This window comes from Nyctibius grandis, chromosome 7 (genome assembly GCF_013368605.1).
Source record: "Nyctibius grandis isolate bNycGra1 chromosome 7, bNycGra1.pri, whole genome shotgun sequence".
Classification (NCBI taxonomy): Eukaryota; Metazoa; Chordata; class Aves; order Nyctibiiformes; family Nyctibiidae; genus Nyctibius; species Nyctibius grandis.
In genome coordinates this window covers 18,761,801-18,775,235 of record NC_090664.1, presented here as the reverse complement: position 1 = coordinate 18,775,235, position 13,435 = coordinate 18,761,801, and the positions used below count along the sequence as shown (strand labels likewise).

At 43.6% G+C, this 13,435-nt stretch overlaps 1 protein-coding gene across 2 annotated transcripts in view; it reads left to right on the top strand.

Moving 5' to 3' along the window:
• Nucleotides 1-347: 347 nt before the first annotated feature.
• GALNT15 (polypeptide N-acetylgalactosaminyltransferase 15) overlaps nt 348-13,435 on the top strand; it is a 29,122-nt gene continuing 16,034 nt past the window's right edge. The window contains exons 1-3 of one of the 2 annotated variants that reach the window (XM_068404730.1): nt 348-1,363; nt 6,934-7,100; nt 7,811-8,015. In XM_068404730.1, the coding sequence (XP_068260831.1) occupies nt 819-1,363; nt 6,934-7,100; nt 7,811-8,015 (917 nt within the window). In that variant the 5' untranslated portion in view covers nt 348-818. The remainder of the gene's footprint in view (nt 1,364-6,933; nt 7,101-7,810; nt 8,016-13,435) is intronic. The other variant, XM_068404731.1, reaches the window with a different exon arrangement.

The window sequence follows — 13,435 nt, the reverse complement described above, 5'->3', positions numbered from 1 at the left end:
TTAAATAAATCATGTGCACTCCTTCTTTTATTCAGTTTATAAAATTCTTGCTTCTTGCTCTGAGCATTCTTAGCTTAATGTGGCTATTCAGAAGTAGAGCGATTCGTGGTGTGCCTTGATTTCTAATACAACGTTTTGCTTCTTATATTTCACCTCTTACAGCTTTTGCAAAGTTTGCATTTGATAGGACAAGAACAGTGAGGGCATTAGGACCAAGAGAAAGACGCACACATTGCTCTGTATTATGTCTGGCAAAGTGCTTCCTGACTGAGTGCCGTAGTTACGTGTGAAACAAAGTCAGGGACCGACTAGTTCTCATCTGTTGATCACAGTTAACTTGAAGCCTCTGAGCAGGGGAGAGCTGTCAGATCTGCTTTCAGAGATAAGGCACTTCAATCCAGGCAGCAATCGGAAACTTTGAAGCATCAGGAACTACTCTGGAAGGAAACTATAAGAAATGGAATTTCTTTTTACTTAGAATTTAAAAAGGAAACAATCAAAACTTTACTTCTCTATTCATCAGCTAATTCTGCGCTTTCCTAACTAAGCTGGGACTCTATGTAATAAAGGAACTACTTTATCTCACTGGATCCATGCTAATTTTTTCTACAGTAAGTGCAATATTAATAGGAATTTTATATTTCATCTGTAAGTAGAGAGGAAAGCATGAAACAGCATCGGTGAAATGTGAGGGGAGCAAAAAAATCCTCTTGGCAGATAGTGAAAAACAGGGCTTTGCTGCAACCCGACGACTGGAGTCTGAGAAAGATCCAAGTGATATTTAACATGACCATCTGTATCGTTTTGTCACTAACAGTATGTTCTTGAGGAAGAAGTGCAGATATGGATCACGTAAGCTGCAGTTTCTCTTGTTGTTGCTGATGCTGGGCTTTTTGCTACTGATGGTTACAACGCTGAATCCACCACCCAGCAACCAGAGCAAGGAAGGGACTTTCCAGCCGGTGGAGTTCAACCCCCGGGAAGGGTATCAGATGGCCTTTGCGGAGACCCAAGAGATGCTGGAGACCCAGGAGGAGAGCCAGCAGTACGACCCTTTGGATGGGCTACCACCTTTCATCTCCCTGCGGGAGGATGAGTTGATCGTGGCCGTTGTGTCCCCCACTGGCAAGAGGAACCACAGCAAGGCCAGGAAGGGCTATCGCGTGGTGAAGCAGCAGAGCAGGCGGCCGGAGTCGAGGGCAGAGGGGGACCCGGAGTCCCAGCTCCTGCCCCTTCCTCTGCCGGCTGGGGAAGGGGCTGCTGAGGGGAAGCAGCCGCTCGGCCTGGAAACCCATGGCTTTAACGAAGCGCTCAGCGAGCGGATCTCTCTGCGCAGGGAGCTGCCTGAGGTACGACACCCGTTGTAAGTAAAACAGCTTATTTAACCTCTGGGAGAAAACTTGTGCCTTTCCCCGTCGCCGTCCCCCCGTGAACCTCCTCTAAATCCCGCATCTTTCCCACCAAACTCTCCCCTCCGGATAACGTTTTTCCCCACGCTGTGTGAGGAACAACCCCCCGCTCCCCAGAGCTCCCGGCTTCCCGCCGGCGGCCCCGGCCCCGCAGCCGGCGGGAGCCCGAGCAGCCCCAGCCGGGTCCCACAGGCAGCCCGTGGCTGCCCAGCCACGGCCGCCCCGCCCTGGGCCGCAGCCTCCGCGCACCCCGAGCCCGCGGCAGGTGCTGCCGGAGCCGGCAGAGGCTGCACGGAACACCGGCGGTGTTTCAAGCCGTCATGAGCGGGCTGGCGGCAAAAGCGGAGGGAGCGGGGCGCGGGGGAGGCAGCTACGGCTTCGTGGGGGCGCCGGGTCACAAAGAGGAGGACGAACGAGCGCACCACGACCCAGCTGACGGCCGATGTGTGCTGTTACCTGCGCCTCCGGCACCCCCTTCCCTGTGTCCGCTCCCCCGCCCGCCTCCCCGCGGCGACAGGGCGGCCGGGACACGGCGGCACGGCCCGGCCCGTCACCGCGGCGCCCCACGGGAGGGCGGATGGCAGCGCCCCCTGGCGGCGGCCGCGGGCGGTGCGCCCTCCGCCGCAGCAGGTGCCGGGCGGCGGCCGCGGGGTGCTCGGTGTGCCCCGGCCGCCGCGGTTCTCCCCCGCGGTTGCCTGTCTGTCTGTCTGCTGGGCCTGGGAAACCCCACAGCGACCGGCGCCACGCTCCGCGCTGGGTGCCGAGTGCCTGCGGGGCTGTCGAGCGGGAAAAGCGGATGCCCCGCTCGGCGTGGCCCCGGCCTCGGCCCCAGCCCACCCGCCGGCTGCGCCTGCCCCGGGCCCGCTCTGCAGCGAGGGGACGCTTAGCTGTGTGAGGAGGGGTCGGGGCACCGCGGAGAAGGCGGCTGCCTCTCGGCTTCCCGACGGTACGACTTGCCCTAAGGCCCCCGTGGTCTCCTCGTGGAGGGCGTCTGCCAGGGCTGTGGGGTCGCTGGGCTTACGGGGTGATAAAGGAGTCAGGAGCTGGGGCTTTCAGCTCTTTTAGTGTAACAAGTGACCCGACAAACGTTGAAAGATAACTCCTGGGAGGAAAGAAGATGGAGATCTGATGTCTGATCAGATTTGACAGCATCACCATAGCTAGTAGCAGCCGCCAGGCTGTAAGGCCACATCGAACAAGCGTTGCGTTTGAAGCCCCACGTGTTGCATTCGAAGCCCCACGTGTTGCATTTGAAGCCTGGAGACTTGAGGGCCAGCTACTCCAGCAGCCCAGGAGGGGCAGTTCATCATGCTGCTTCAAAAGGGGCTGAGATGTATCTACACTCCCCTGCCCAGGGGAGAGGGAAAGGGATGTGGGTGGGTATCTTTTTTTCTTGCCTCCTGTAATGAAAGCTATTGTAGCTTTCCCCCAGGACACGGTGGAAAGATGTGCCAGAAAACATTTTAAATAAGACACAGAATATATATATAATATGTTTTCCAATGGTCTTTTTCACATGTTTAAGACAGCTGGTGGCTCTAATTGAAGGGGACAATCTTATGGAAAGAGAAATGAAACAGAGTGTTTTCTACACTTGCTGACTAGGTTCAGTGTTAATTTGGGTAATTCCATTGAATGATGAAATGCTAATATTGTTTCAGTTATTTTTCACCATGCTTCACTAGCAACTCTTTGAACTCTGTGATGTTCAAAGGAGGAATGATGACCCTGGTTTACTGCTTGTGACATGAGCCAAAAACCAGTTTTACTTTGGCAGCTGAAGGGCCATCCAACAAGAGACAGGTTTAGTTAATACTAATCTCGTTTAAGCCATGGTCTCAGAGTTCTTGGATGGGTTTTCCTGTCTGACTAGCACAGCCTAAAGAGCTATCAACACCACAGCTTATAGAGCCCAGATTGAAACCACAGATCTGAACATCTGAGGCTTTGCAGTTGTTCAGATCTAAATCCAGATCATAAACCTGCAGCAGAGGTCTACCTCTAAGCCAGTCCTGTTCTTTATGACACAACACACAAACCACAATGATATTTTTTAGGCGTAATTTACTCTGGGGGCCTAGCTCACAACTACGTCAATCCAGTTTTATAGCAGTGTAAAATGAGAGCAAACTGGTAATGAATCAGATTGTCTGTTACTCTATTCTGTTTGAATCATGTTGTTCCTAATAATGTCTGTTATTATTTAGGTAGAGAACACAACCAGTTAGAGGCATTTCAGTGAGTTATCTCCATGGACTCAGTCTCTCTCATTTCACTTGAAATTAGATGGCAAATTCTTCACACCAGAAGCTATGCCTACTAATAGTGAAACACTTCCAGATACTGTAAAATAAGACTGGCCAAACTTCATGCTTGCATACTTCATGTTTCCTCTTCAACCAGAGTGTAAAATGTAAGGTAAATGCCATAAGAGATACTTCGCTGCTGTTCCTTAGAAAATCACATGAAGAGGTCTATTGTGCTTTGCCTTGGAGCAATGAGCAGTGTAACTACAGTTTCTTCTATGTGAAGAGTCCAGAGCTCTGCTGGAAATAAATAAACCAGAGCCTGCGGGCAGTGCTATGCCTTGACAGCCCAGGATCTAACTTCCTCACCTGGAAAGCGATACTTTAGACCTCTGTCACCTCACCCCAGCTTCTAACATAACCCACATCTCTTTGCATGCCTTTCCAAGTGAATGTTTTATGCTACTTTTCAGAACATGGATGCATAAAACGGTCTCTTCCAGCTCTCCTACTGGTCCTACAGTAAAACATACCCTGACAGATGAATCAGGTACCTTGTTTTGCCCTGTTTACTTTGAGTACCAGTTTTGACACAGCCTGGCTTTCTGGGTGAAAAAGCCTAATCACTTGTCCAATTGTACTAGAAAGTTGTTGTTCTGCATCGAGGCTCGTCCTCTGAGGTACCTTCATCCCTCAGAGTGCTTTCTGCTGCTATCAGTTGGTCCAGGTGCCGTTGACACTCTCCTGGGACAGTGGACCTGAATCAAGCCTGCCATTGTGACTTTTATGATGGGGGTTCTGCCCAAAAAAAGGTCTGTTTTCCTCTCTTGGGCTTGAGTGTCAAACATACCCAGGCAACCAGAAACTCACAATCTATCTAAAAAGGTTTTAAGTTTCGCTACAAAAGTATAGCTCCCACTTGAGTGTTGTTGGGAGCTGAATCTCAACGAGACATATTCCTGAAGGTGAGTGGGAGTCCCCATCGTCAGTGCCTTTGCCGTGTCAGAATTGCTCTCCTGTTCATTGCTGCATGTGACAATTCCTTATTTTTCACAAATTGGATTAAATCACTATGTCTCCTATCAGTCACAGCCCTGACTTTTTGAAATGCCAATTTATGATGGACAGTCTATGAAACTGCTCCAAATTACAGGGAAGGTATTTCCGTATACCAGTAGCCTTTTGCGTTTTTCTGAAGATTTGATACCTATATTGCAAGTCTTTGCCAATCTCCATGGCAACTAAACACTCGCCACCTAGATTATGTATTCAAGTACAGTTATTTTCAATTCTTTTCCAATTAAGATTCCATAACAGCCTTATTTTCTTGCTATAACCACAGTACTAGCAACAAGGCATTGTAGTATTATGGTGCAAAATATAGGTGCTTATAGCTGTACTGAATGTTCCTGGTTGGAAGCTGCCTGGTAGTAAAAGGACTGCATTAGATCTTCGCCTTTCTTAATTACCTCTAGATTCTTCTCCCTGAAAATACAAACACTGCCAAGTCATGAGAGTATCCTTTTCTCTATCCTGCTGAAAATGGAAACACTTATCCCATATGAAATTGTGAAATAACAGCATTGTTGATTACAGAAAATTAGTAAACTAAGGACAATATAGATTCATTAGAGTGTAAAAATAATGAAGAAAATTTGCCTCTTTATACAAAAAGATATTAATGTGAAAGATTATAAACTATAATAAATTATTATAGTATCCATTTATTTGTATTTGTTATTAAACCGTTCAGACTATGGATTGTCTTAAATGATAAGCAGCTTTGTGTCTGAATAGTGTCTAGCATCACAGGGCCTCAGTCCATGAATAGAAGCACTAAGTAAAATGGTAATAAATATAGCAATATTAAAATGATATCTCTTACATGAGCTGCTGCTGAGTAGCTAATTGTTTAACAACCACTGTAAAATCAGTATGATTATTTGCTTGGCAATACAAAAATGCTGAAATAACGATGGGCCACATTCAGCCAATTCTGTGATTCCTTTAATAAGTTCTTGCTGCTAGAGATTAAATGAGTTAGGAAACTGAATGACTGCTACTCAGGAAATGAAAATGTTTTAAAATGTGTTTTATAATGTAAGCAAAGCAGATATATAGGCACAGTCTTTGCATCTCTACAACGGGCATTTGAAGGCCTTTTCTGGAAAATGTGCATTCTCATGCCAGTATAGTGTGTCCTGTGTCTCTGAACCAAGACTGGTACATCAGAAAACACTTTTTGTCATGAACGCAATTTGTTCACATTTACTTACATTTATGAAACAGCCGTTGATTGATGAGGGTTTATGGTTTTCATATACAGTCTCTGTGAGGATGAATAGAAAGTGTTTTTCATTCTTAAATGCTTGAGTTGTCAGAGCAACATCTAATTCACAGTAATTTTGATGGAAGTTGTTTCAATGTCATAGGTGAAATCTTGGCCCCATGGAAAACTGAGGAGCCGTGGGCCCCATCTGGCACTCTGGAGCATCTCTAGGTATGCCCTACCTAGAGTGACCCATGCAGCCAGGTGTCTTGTAGTAGATTGTGTCAGTACCTGGAGTTGTAAAGTAAGTAGCAGAAAATGGCATAGAGAGAATCTACCCAGCTGAGAGCCTCATTCATCAGAGACTTGTTTTCATCAGAAAAAGCAACCTGTACAAACTTTATAGGGAAAATACATTTACTTTCTTAAATATGTCTATATTTGTTTTCATTGCCCATGTTAGGATCCATTTCTTTCCCGTACAGGACTGAGATGTTTGCTTCATCCACTAAGATCCTGGTCAGGCAGTCCACAGGTATACCGATCTGTAATGCAGATGAGTTATTTTACTTGTTAGTCTTAAAGGTACTGTGTTTCAATTTGCTCTTTTGTCTGTTACTTGAGAAAATGTGGAAATTGGTGGAGGCTGACTGACCTGCTTTATCCCCCTGTCTGCTTTGTCTAGTTGTCTTTTTAGATTTTCTTTGCCTTCTGGAGCATTTCTGTTCAAGCTCCATGTTTTGAGGCAGCCAGAGGAGAAAAAAGTATCCCAGAACACAGCAAATCTTTCCTCTTTTTGTATTTTAATTTTTGAGTGTCATTCCCGTATTTTCACTTTGTTTTCCAGTCTTGGACACCTTAATACTTCCTTTTCTTCATTAGAAGTGAGCTGAGATCTTAAAGTGCTTCCCATCCCTGAAGGTTAGGTGTAGTGTACAACTTTGCTCTAAGAAAAAAATAGCCAGTTGTACCAGTGTTTCCAGTGTCTCCTTCATTTGATCCCATGCAGGTGCCTACAGCAAGAATATGACTCCAGTCTGCCTACTGCTAGTGTCATCATCTGTTTCCATGACGAAGCCTGGTCTACTCTGCTGAGAACCGTGCACAGCATTATGGACACAGCCCCAAAGGCCTCCCTCAAGGATATCATCCTAGTAGATGATCTCAGCCAGCAAGGTAGCCCCCGTTTCTCTGTATGTGAGCTCTTTTGTCCAAAGCTTCAGGGAAGAAACTGTCCTCCTCCAAGAAGTGCGTGAGGAGAGTGGAAGGCAAAGAGGACCCTCAGGAAGAGAGCTAAGCAGAGCCCTGAGCTGGCTGCCAGATTTCACTCTTCCATTCCTAGAATTCAGCTTAGCCTTTCAACTTTGAAATATGTTTCCTTTTTCCCCATTATTTCCAATCACTCTGAACTTTCTTAGTTTAAAATGAGATCACAGTATGCAAATCTTAGCCTTCCCACTGGACCAGATCTGCTGTAATAATTTCCAGACATGGACTTTGGCTGAAGTGTAGAGTGGAAAACTCCACATTGCTAAAGTAATCCACAGTGCTTGGGAAAGCCAAACACCTGTAGTATCTCACTCTGACCTACGACTTCTATGAGATGATGAGAGCATCCACCTTTTGCTGAAAACAGGAGAGGAGGCTATTAAGTTTCCCACAGGAGTAGCTTCACACCTAGTGAATCTCAGTTTCCATTAGGCTCTGCTTCTCTTTGACATTATGCTGCTATGGGAATATTTGGAACACGGCCTACTTTGCCATGTAAAACAAATGTCCCCAAAACATTTCGCCAGCAAAAAGTAGCATCTCCTACTATCTGTTGCTTTTCTATAACAGCTTGAATCAGAGATAAAACATTTTAGTGACCATTCTGTTTCTGACAGGGCCGCTGAAGTCAGCTCTGAGTGAATACATCTCTAAGCTGGATGGTGTGAAACTCATCCGGAGCAACAAGAGGCTTGGAGTCATCCGAGGTCGGATGCTAGGAGCTGCACGGGCAACTGGGGACGTCCTTGTCTTCATGGATTCACATTGCGAGTGTCAGAAGGGCTGGCTGGAACCCCTCCTAGCCAGGCTGTCCAGCAATCGGTAAATATCCGTGTGACCTCTGAGCTCCCTGCATATGTTGATTTCTGCTGAAAGAGATGTACTTGGAAAGATTTGGGTATTTTTTTAATCCTTTCTTGGTTACCTTCTTCCTTCTGGTCACATTGCTTTTATTTTCTACCTTATCACCACATGCATCACTCTGATACATAGGGAGCAGGATAGGTCACACTAACCTTCACTTCACGCACAGTATCACTGAACTCTCCGAGTTTGTATCCAGTGAGAGCTATAAGAAGGCTTCCTGGTGGTCTGAATTTAAAAGGTTGCAGTCTCAAGCTGTTTGGAAATTGGCAAACATCCACCAGAGAAACTACTGCAAGACTCCCATTATTTTTACTTTTTAGCTTTCCTGGTCATGAAGCCAAGGATAAAATGCGTTGTCCTCCTGAGCCAGTTTGGCTACATACCAATGTCACCTGTACTGTCTCTGTTCCACAGAAAAAACAGACTTTCTGGGCAGCCTAGACAGTTCTGCCTAATCACAGGAACTTTCACTGACACCAGACTGACAGAGGAAGATACGGATTTGTATTTGTCTTTCATGTATGGGTTGGTGCTGGGCCTGCTCTCTAATGTACAGCTGAGCTCATCTATGAAGTTCCCAAGTCCTTCAAAGAGATTAAATCACTCAGAATGTTTCAAGAATTACATGGCAGTAAATCCTTTATTGAAGGGACTTTTCTGAAAGAAAAATTTATACATTAACTTGTCTGTCATTACCCCTAAGCCACTTAGGAAAAAAATAATAATTGCTTGAGGGGGTAAAAGAAAAAAATATATCTTTAAAACTCTTATCAGACTATCAAATAGTCTGGTAATACTAAAGACGTTCAAAGGCTGTTCCCAGGTACTGGAACGAGCTGCTTTTATGGCTGATTATGTTTGCTTATAAGAGAATTAATTTGAGTTTTTAGAAATTACTACATCATTCTTATGAAAACATTAAAAATACTGCAAGCAAGAGTAATACTGCCCTAGGATGTCAGGATTATTCTTTTCTGAAAGATCCTCCTTGGAAAAGCAGATTATTTTTTATCTGCTGACTTATTAGATGGTTTATTATGAATATACTTCATGGTTCTTCCGCCTTGAGCTATAGTCTATTGTTGATGTTCATGCAAAACTCCTATCTGTATCAATTGTCCAGTCCTTATTCAAGGTTGTATTGCTGAAATTAAGAGAGTTACAAAAAGTCTCAGAAGAGAGCTATAGTGAAGGGGGAATTACAATGGCAAGAGAGAAGTTAGGACCCCACCACAACTGTAGTGATTCACTGTCAAAAATCACCCCTGCTAAGGGAACGCAAAGCCACCAAGCCTACTATAGCTCCGAGATTTATGCAGCACTGTCAGCAGCGGGTGAGAAAGGGATTCTCTTCCCCTATAAGGCTCATACACTCATTCATTCCTACAGGAGAGCAGAATTTAACACTGAGTTAGCTAATGGCTGATTGGATCCATGGAGCAAAGGTAGAAAGATGCTTGGGTAATAGTATAGTCTAAACCATCCCTTTCCATATCGTGTATCCATCACTGTGTCTGACCCTGGAAGCTTTGTCACTGCTAGTGTGGAGAACCTGTGCCATTCCCCAGTGCACAGGGAAGACATGCTCTAAGGCATCTGGCAATCACTTTCCCTCACTGTCCTTCTTTCCCCAGCTGAAATATAGTGATAATAACACTGACCTGATAAGGAAGTTAATTTCCGATTTTTCACAAATTGCTTGTAATGCTTGCATGGAGATCACTATGGAAATGTAAAGCATTAGCATAGTCAACTTGGCTTCATTTAGCAGTTGAGGAGCTGTTAAATTGAATCATGTGCGCTCCCTGAGACTACCCAAATGAGTGAAGTATGGTGAAAAAAAGCCTACAGTGACTGGTGAAATAACCATCATTCCTCTTCTTAATGTACCAGTCAAGCTGCAACTCATGCAGTTCTGCTGGAGAGACAGGATGGGAAAAGACTTACTCACCTAGAGTGAGTGAGTGAGTTGTTTGCTAGCAAGGAAAAATGCACCCTTTCTAAAGCTCAGACCTTTTCAGGAGCTTAGTGGAGCTGGAGGGAGATTTTAACTTTGAAAATTGTGATGGAGCCTAATTTTCTAGACTCCTGATCAGATCTACCACTATTATTGTGACCTGTGATGCCAAGAGTTCCTTGCCCAAACCAAGACCTCACTGTGAGTTGAACATACCCAGAAAAAGGGAGATACCCCCAGTTCTGTGTAGGCTGTGGTAATGACAGACAGGACAAATATGAGAAAAATTATTCCAGTTTTACAGGTATGGAAATATTTGACAGATATTTGACTTGCTCTGGATGATGACATTTCATCTCCCTATGTGATGGTTTTATTCACTAACCCAATCAAAATTATTTTTGCAAAAAGTACTGAGTCTTTCTAAAATAATTACACATGCATTTATGGGCACCTTGATTGGGACTAGTTCTGTGAACCGCACGTAACAAATTGACTGGGAAGCTGTGCATTAGCTTAGTATATCGCCTAGAGAAGGGTTCAGTGGTTTGTAAGACATCCCTTGACATTTTGATTATTCAAGGATGAGTACCATAGACACCTGGACAACATTAGAAAACTAGATGAGATGCCCCACAGATCATTTCATTTGACAACTGTTTGTGTTCCAGCCTGATTCCAGGTGAGTAGCATGGTGCCTGGTTAATGCAACTGTGCCATTATTAAAGTTGTCTTTTGAAGGGTTTGCCTTTTCCAGGAGACTGCAGGAGACAGCTGCTATTTTGTATCCAGTCCAAAGGCAGTGAAAAGCAGAGGGGACATATAATGACTCTGCCATGAAGCCTTGAAAAGGTTGTTCCTTTAACCTAAAAACAGTGACCATCATGCTGAAGCAGGATGATTTTTTAAAAAAAGATCCAAAATGTGGTTCCTGAGAATACTGCATGACAGCAAAATGAGCCTTGATTATATCCTTGACAAGGAATTCCACCTCTAAAAAAGGCATAGGCACCATAACTGTTGCAGAAGGGTGGCTTGCAAAGGGGTAGCTTGCCCTTAGGACCTTTCCCCTGCTCCTTGTTGCAAGGGCTGTTTCCCTCTGTGCTGGTGCACTGCCTATACTACAGCTCAAATATTATGTTAGGAAACAGAAGCCTGTGATATTATTAAAAGAATCGTAACTAGTTTCTAAAATTCAAAGTGCCTCTACTTAGCACTGTGATTCTAGGTCACTAATCTTTGATGAAAATGCTGTTAAACAGAATAAGAAATGAACGTAGCAGTGGAGAGAGATCTCATCAGCTGTTTGCCCCCGTTCAGGAGTGAATGGGAGCCTCTGCTTGTAGATACAGGAATAGAAAGAGAGTTCTGCTGTCCAGAGATTTTCTGTGTGGTTCTAGTTTTATGGTAATACAATAGAGAGAAGGGAAATATTTTGCACTAAAGTTGAACAGCTCCTTCATCTCTTTTCATCCGATTCTCCACTTCTCAGCGGCCCATACCCCAGCTTTTTGAGCTACCAAATACATAAGCCATCTGTTTTCTGCCTTCTCACAGGCTGAGGGAAGCATGATGTTATCCGTCCAGAGCCCACACAACCCCAGCATCTGAGCATGAATTTCCATGCTATTCTCCTTATTTTGAAAACCTTCCATATATTTCATATATAACAGCCTGCTTCCTGGGACTTCTCTTTTTGCCTGATCCTTTTATATGCTCCATTTGTCAATAACACTCATTTCAAATTCAGTAGATTAATGTTCTGCATTTACAAGGTATGTTATGTGAAGATATGCTATCTCTCTACAATCTTTCACAGTTGATGAGGATCAGTAGGTGACCTATTTTAGAGGAGATGAGGTAAAGAAACTGAAGATAAGAATATAAAGCCAAAAGCAAATATTACTGCCAAAAGTAGGAGTAATCAGGATTTAGGCATGATTCATGGCACAGTGCCCTGACTGTCCAGTGTATAAAGGTATTGGTCACTCCTACAGATTTTGGTACCCCACATACAAACCTGAATATTTTAACAAAAAGACAGGTTCAAAAGATTTTTTTTTAAATAAAGCATTCCCTTAGCACTCTGCCTAGCAGAGATTTGAAGTATATATTTAGTGCTTAGCATACGAGTAGTCCATCAATTGAAGGAGACTGTTCATGTACCCTAAGTTAGTCTGGAGTTGGTCTGTAAAGCGATATTTAAGTAATCCTTTATACCATAGCTTTACCATTCCTGATCACTGTGTTTTATCTTTTTATTAACCCTACCTAATTTCAAATGTTTTGCATTACTATTTCCCTGAAGACTTCAGCCAGCCAGCAAGGTGCTTTCAGTGCAAATGCAGCGTGCTGTGGAACCAGCTTGGGTTCTCAGTTACTTACTGAAGTTTTGACTGTCATGCAGAGCCAGAGAACTTGGACTGCCTGGATTTCCCAGCTATCTAATTTTTGCAGGGAATGATCCACTCTGAAACCGGTTAGAGGAAAATACATCATTTTCATGTTTGGGTTTTTCTTTGTTCTTCCATATCTAAAGGGGGATTTAAACATATTAAAATCTGTTCCCTTTCCAGCAAAAGAAAGTATAAATCAATAAAAAGCACTTTCAAAAAACAGTGTATCTAAAACTTCAAAACAGATGTGTTAATTAAATCTTCCTCTCCTCATGTTACTTGTTCTAAAAATAGAAAAGAACATAATGTCCATGGTGACTGTAAAGGGTCATGGGAAGACGTTTCATTCACAATTGTATTTGGTTGAGAAATCCCAAACCAGGAAATTGTTCTTGTTTGGGTTGCTCTTTTTCATGGAATTGTGACCTTTTGTAGTTCATGTGTGTTCCAAGCATTTGAAATATTCACAAATTAGTCAAACAGTTCAAAGCCTTGCTGCTAGTTATATTTGAATTTCCTGTTTTTTCCTTTCCTTGGATTCCACAGAGTAAAATTAGCAGTAGTTTGCCAGTCTGTGTTTCATTTCAAAGTGCCGAGAAGCTGCTGACTCTCTGCCAGTTACCCAGTTAAAAACAAAAAGAATAGCTAAGAACATCTTCCAACTTTCAATTACCTTCTGCTGCAAGTCTGCATTTAGAACCACACAAACATAAAACCATCACTGAATATGCAGAAAACAGATCTTTTATGAAAAAAGCATTGATGATACCAAAACATAGGTAAAGCCCTGCTTGATTAAGATTAAATTGGATATTGACCAATTTTCACACAAGATAAAGTTACTGGATTCCTGTATTTCAGATCAGAAAGACACTCCCAATATTAAAAGTTTTAAGAAGGTGTGTTTCTATTGTTTTCATCAGAGCTACACCAGTTTATACTAGGTGAAGATCTAGCATTACACTTACAAATATACTCTTCAAAACTGTTAATCTTGGCGTTCTGAAAGAGCTACTAGAGTA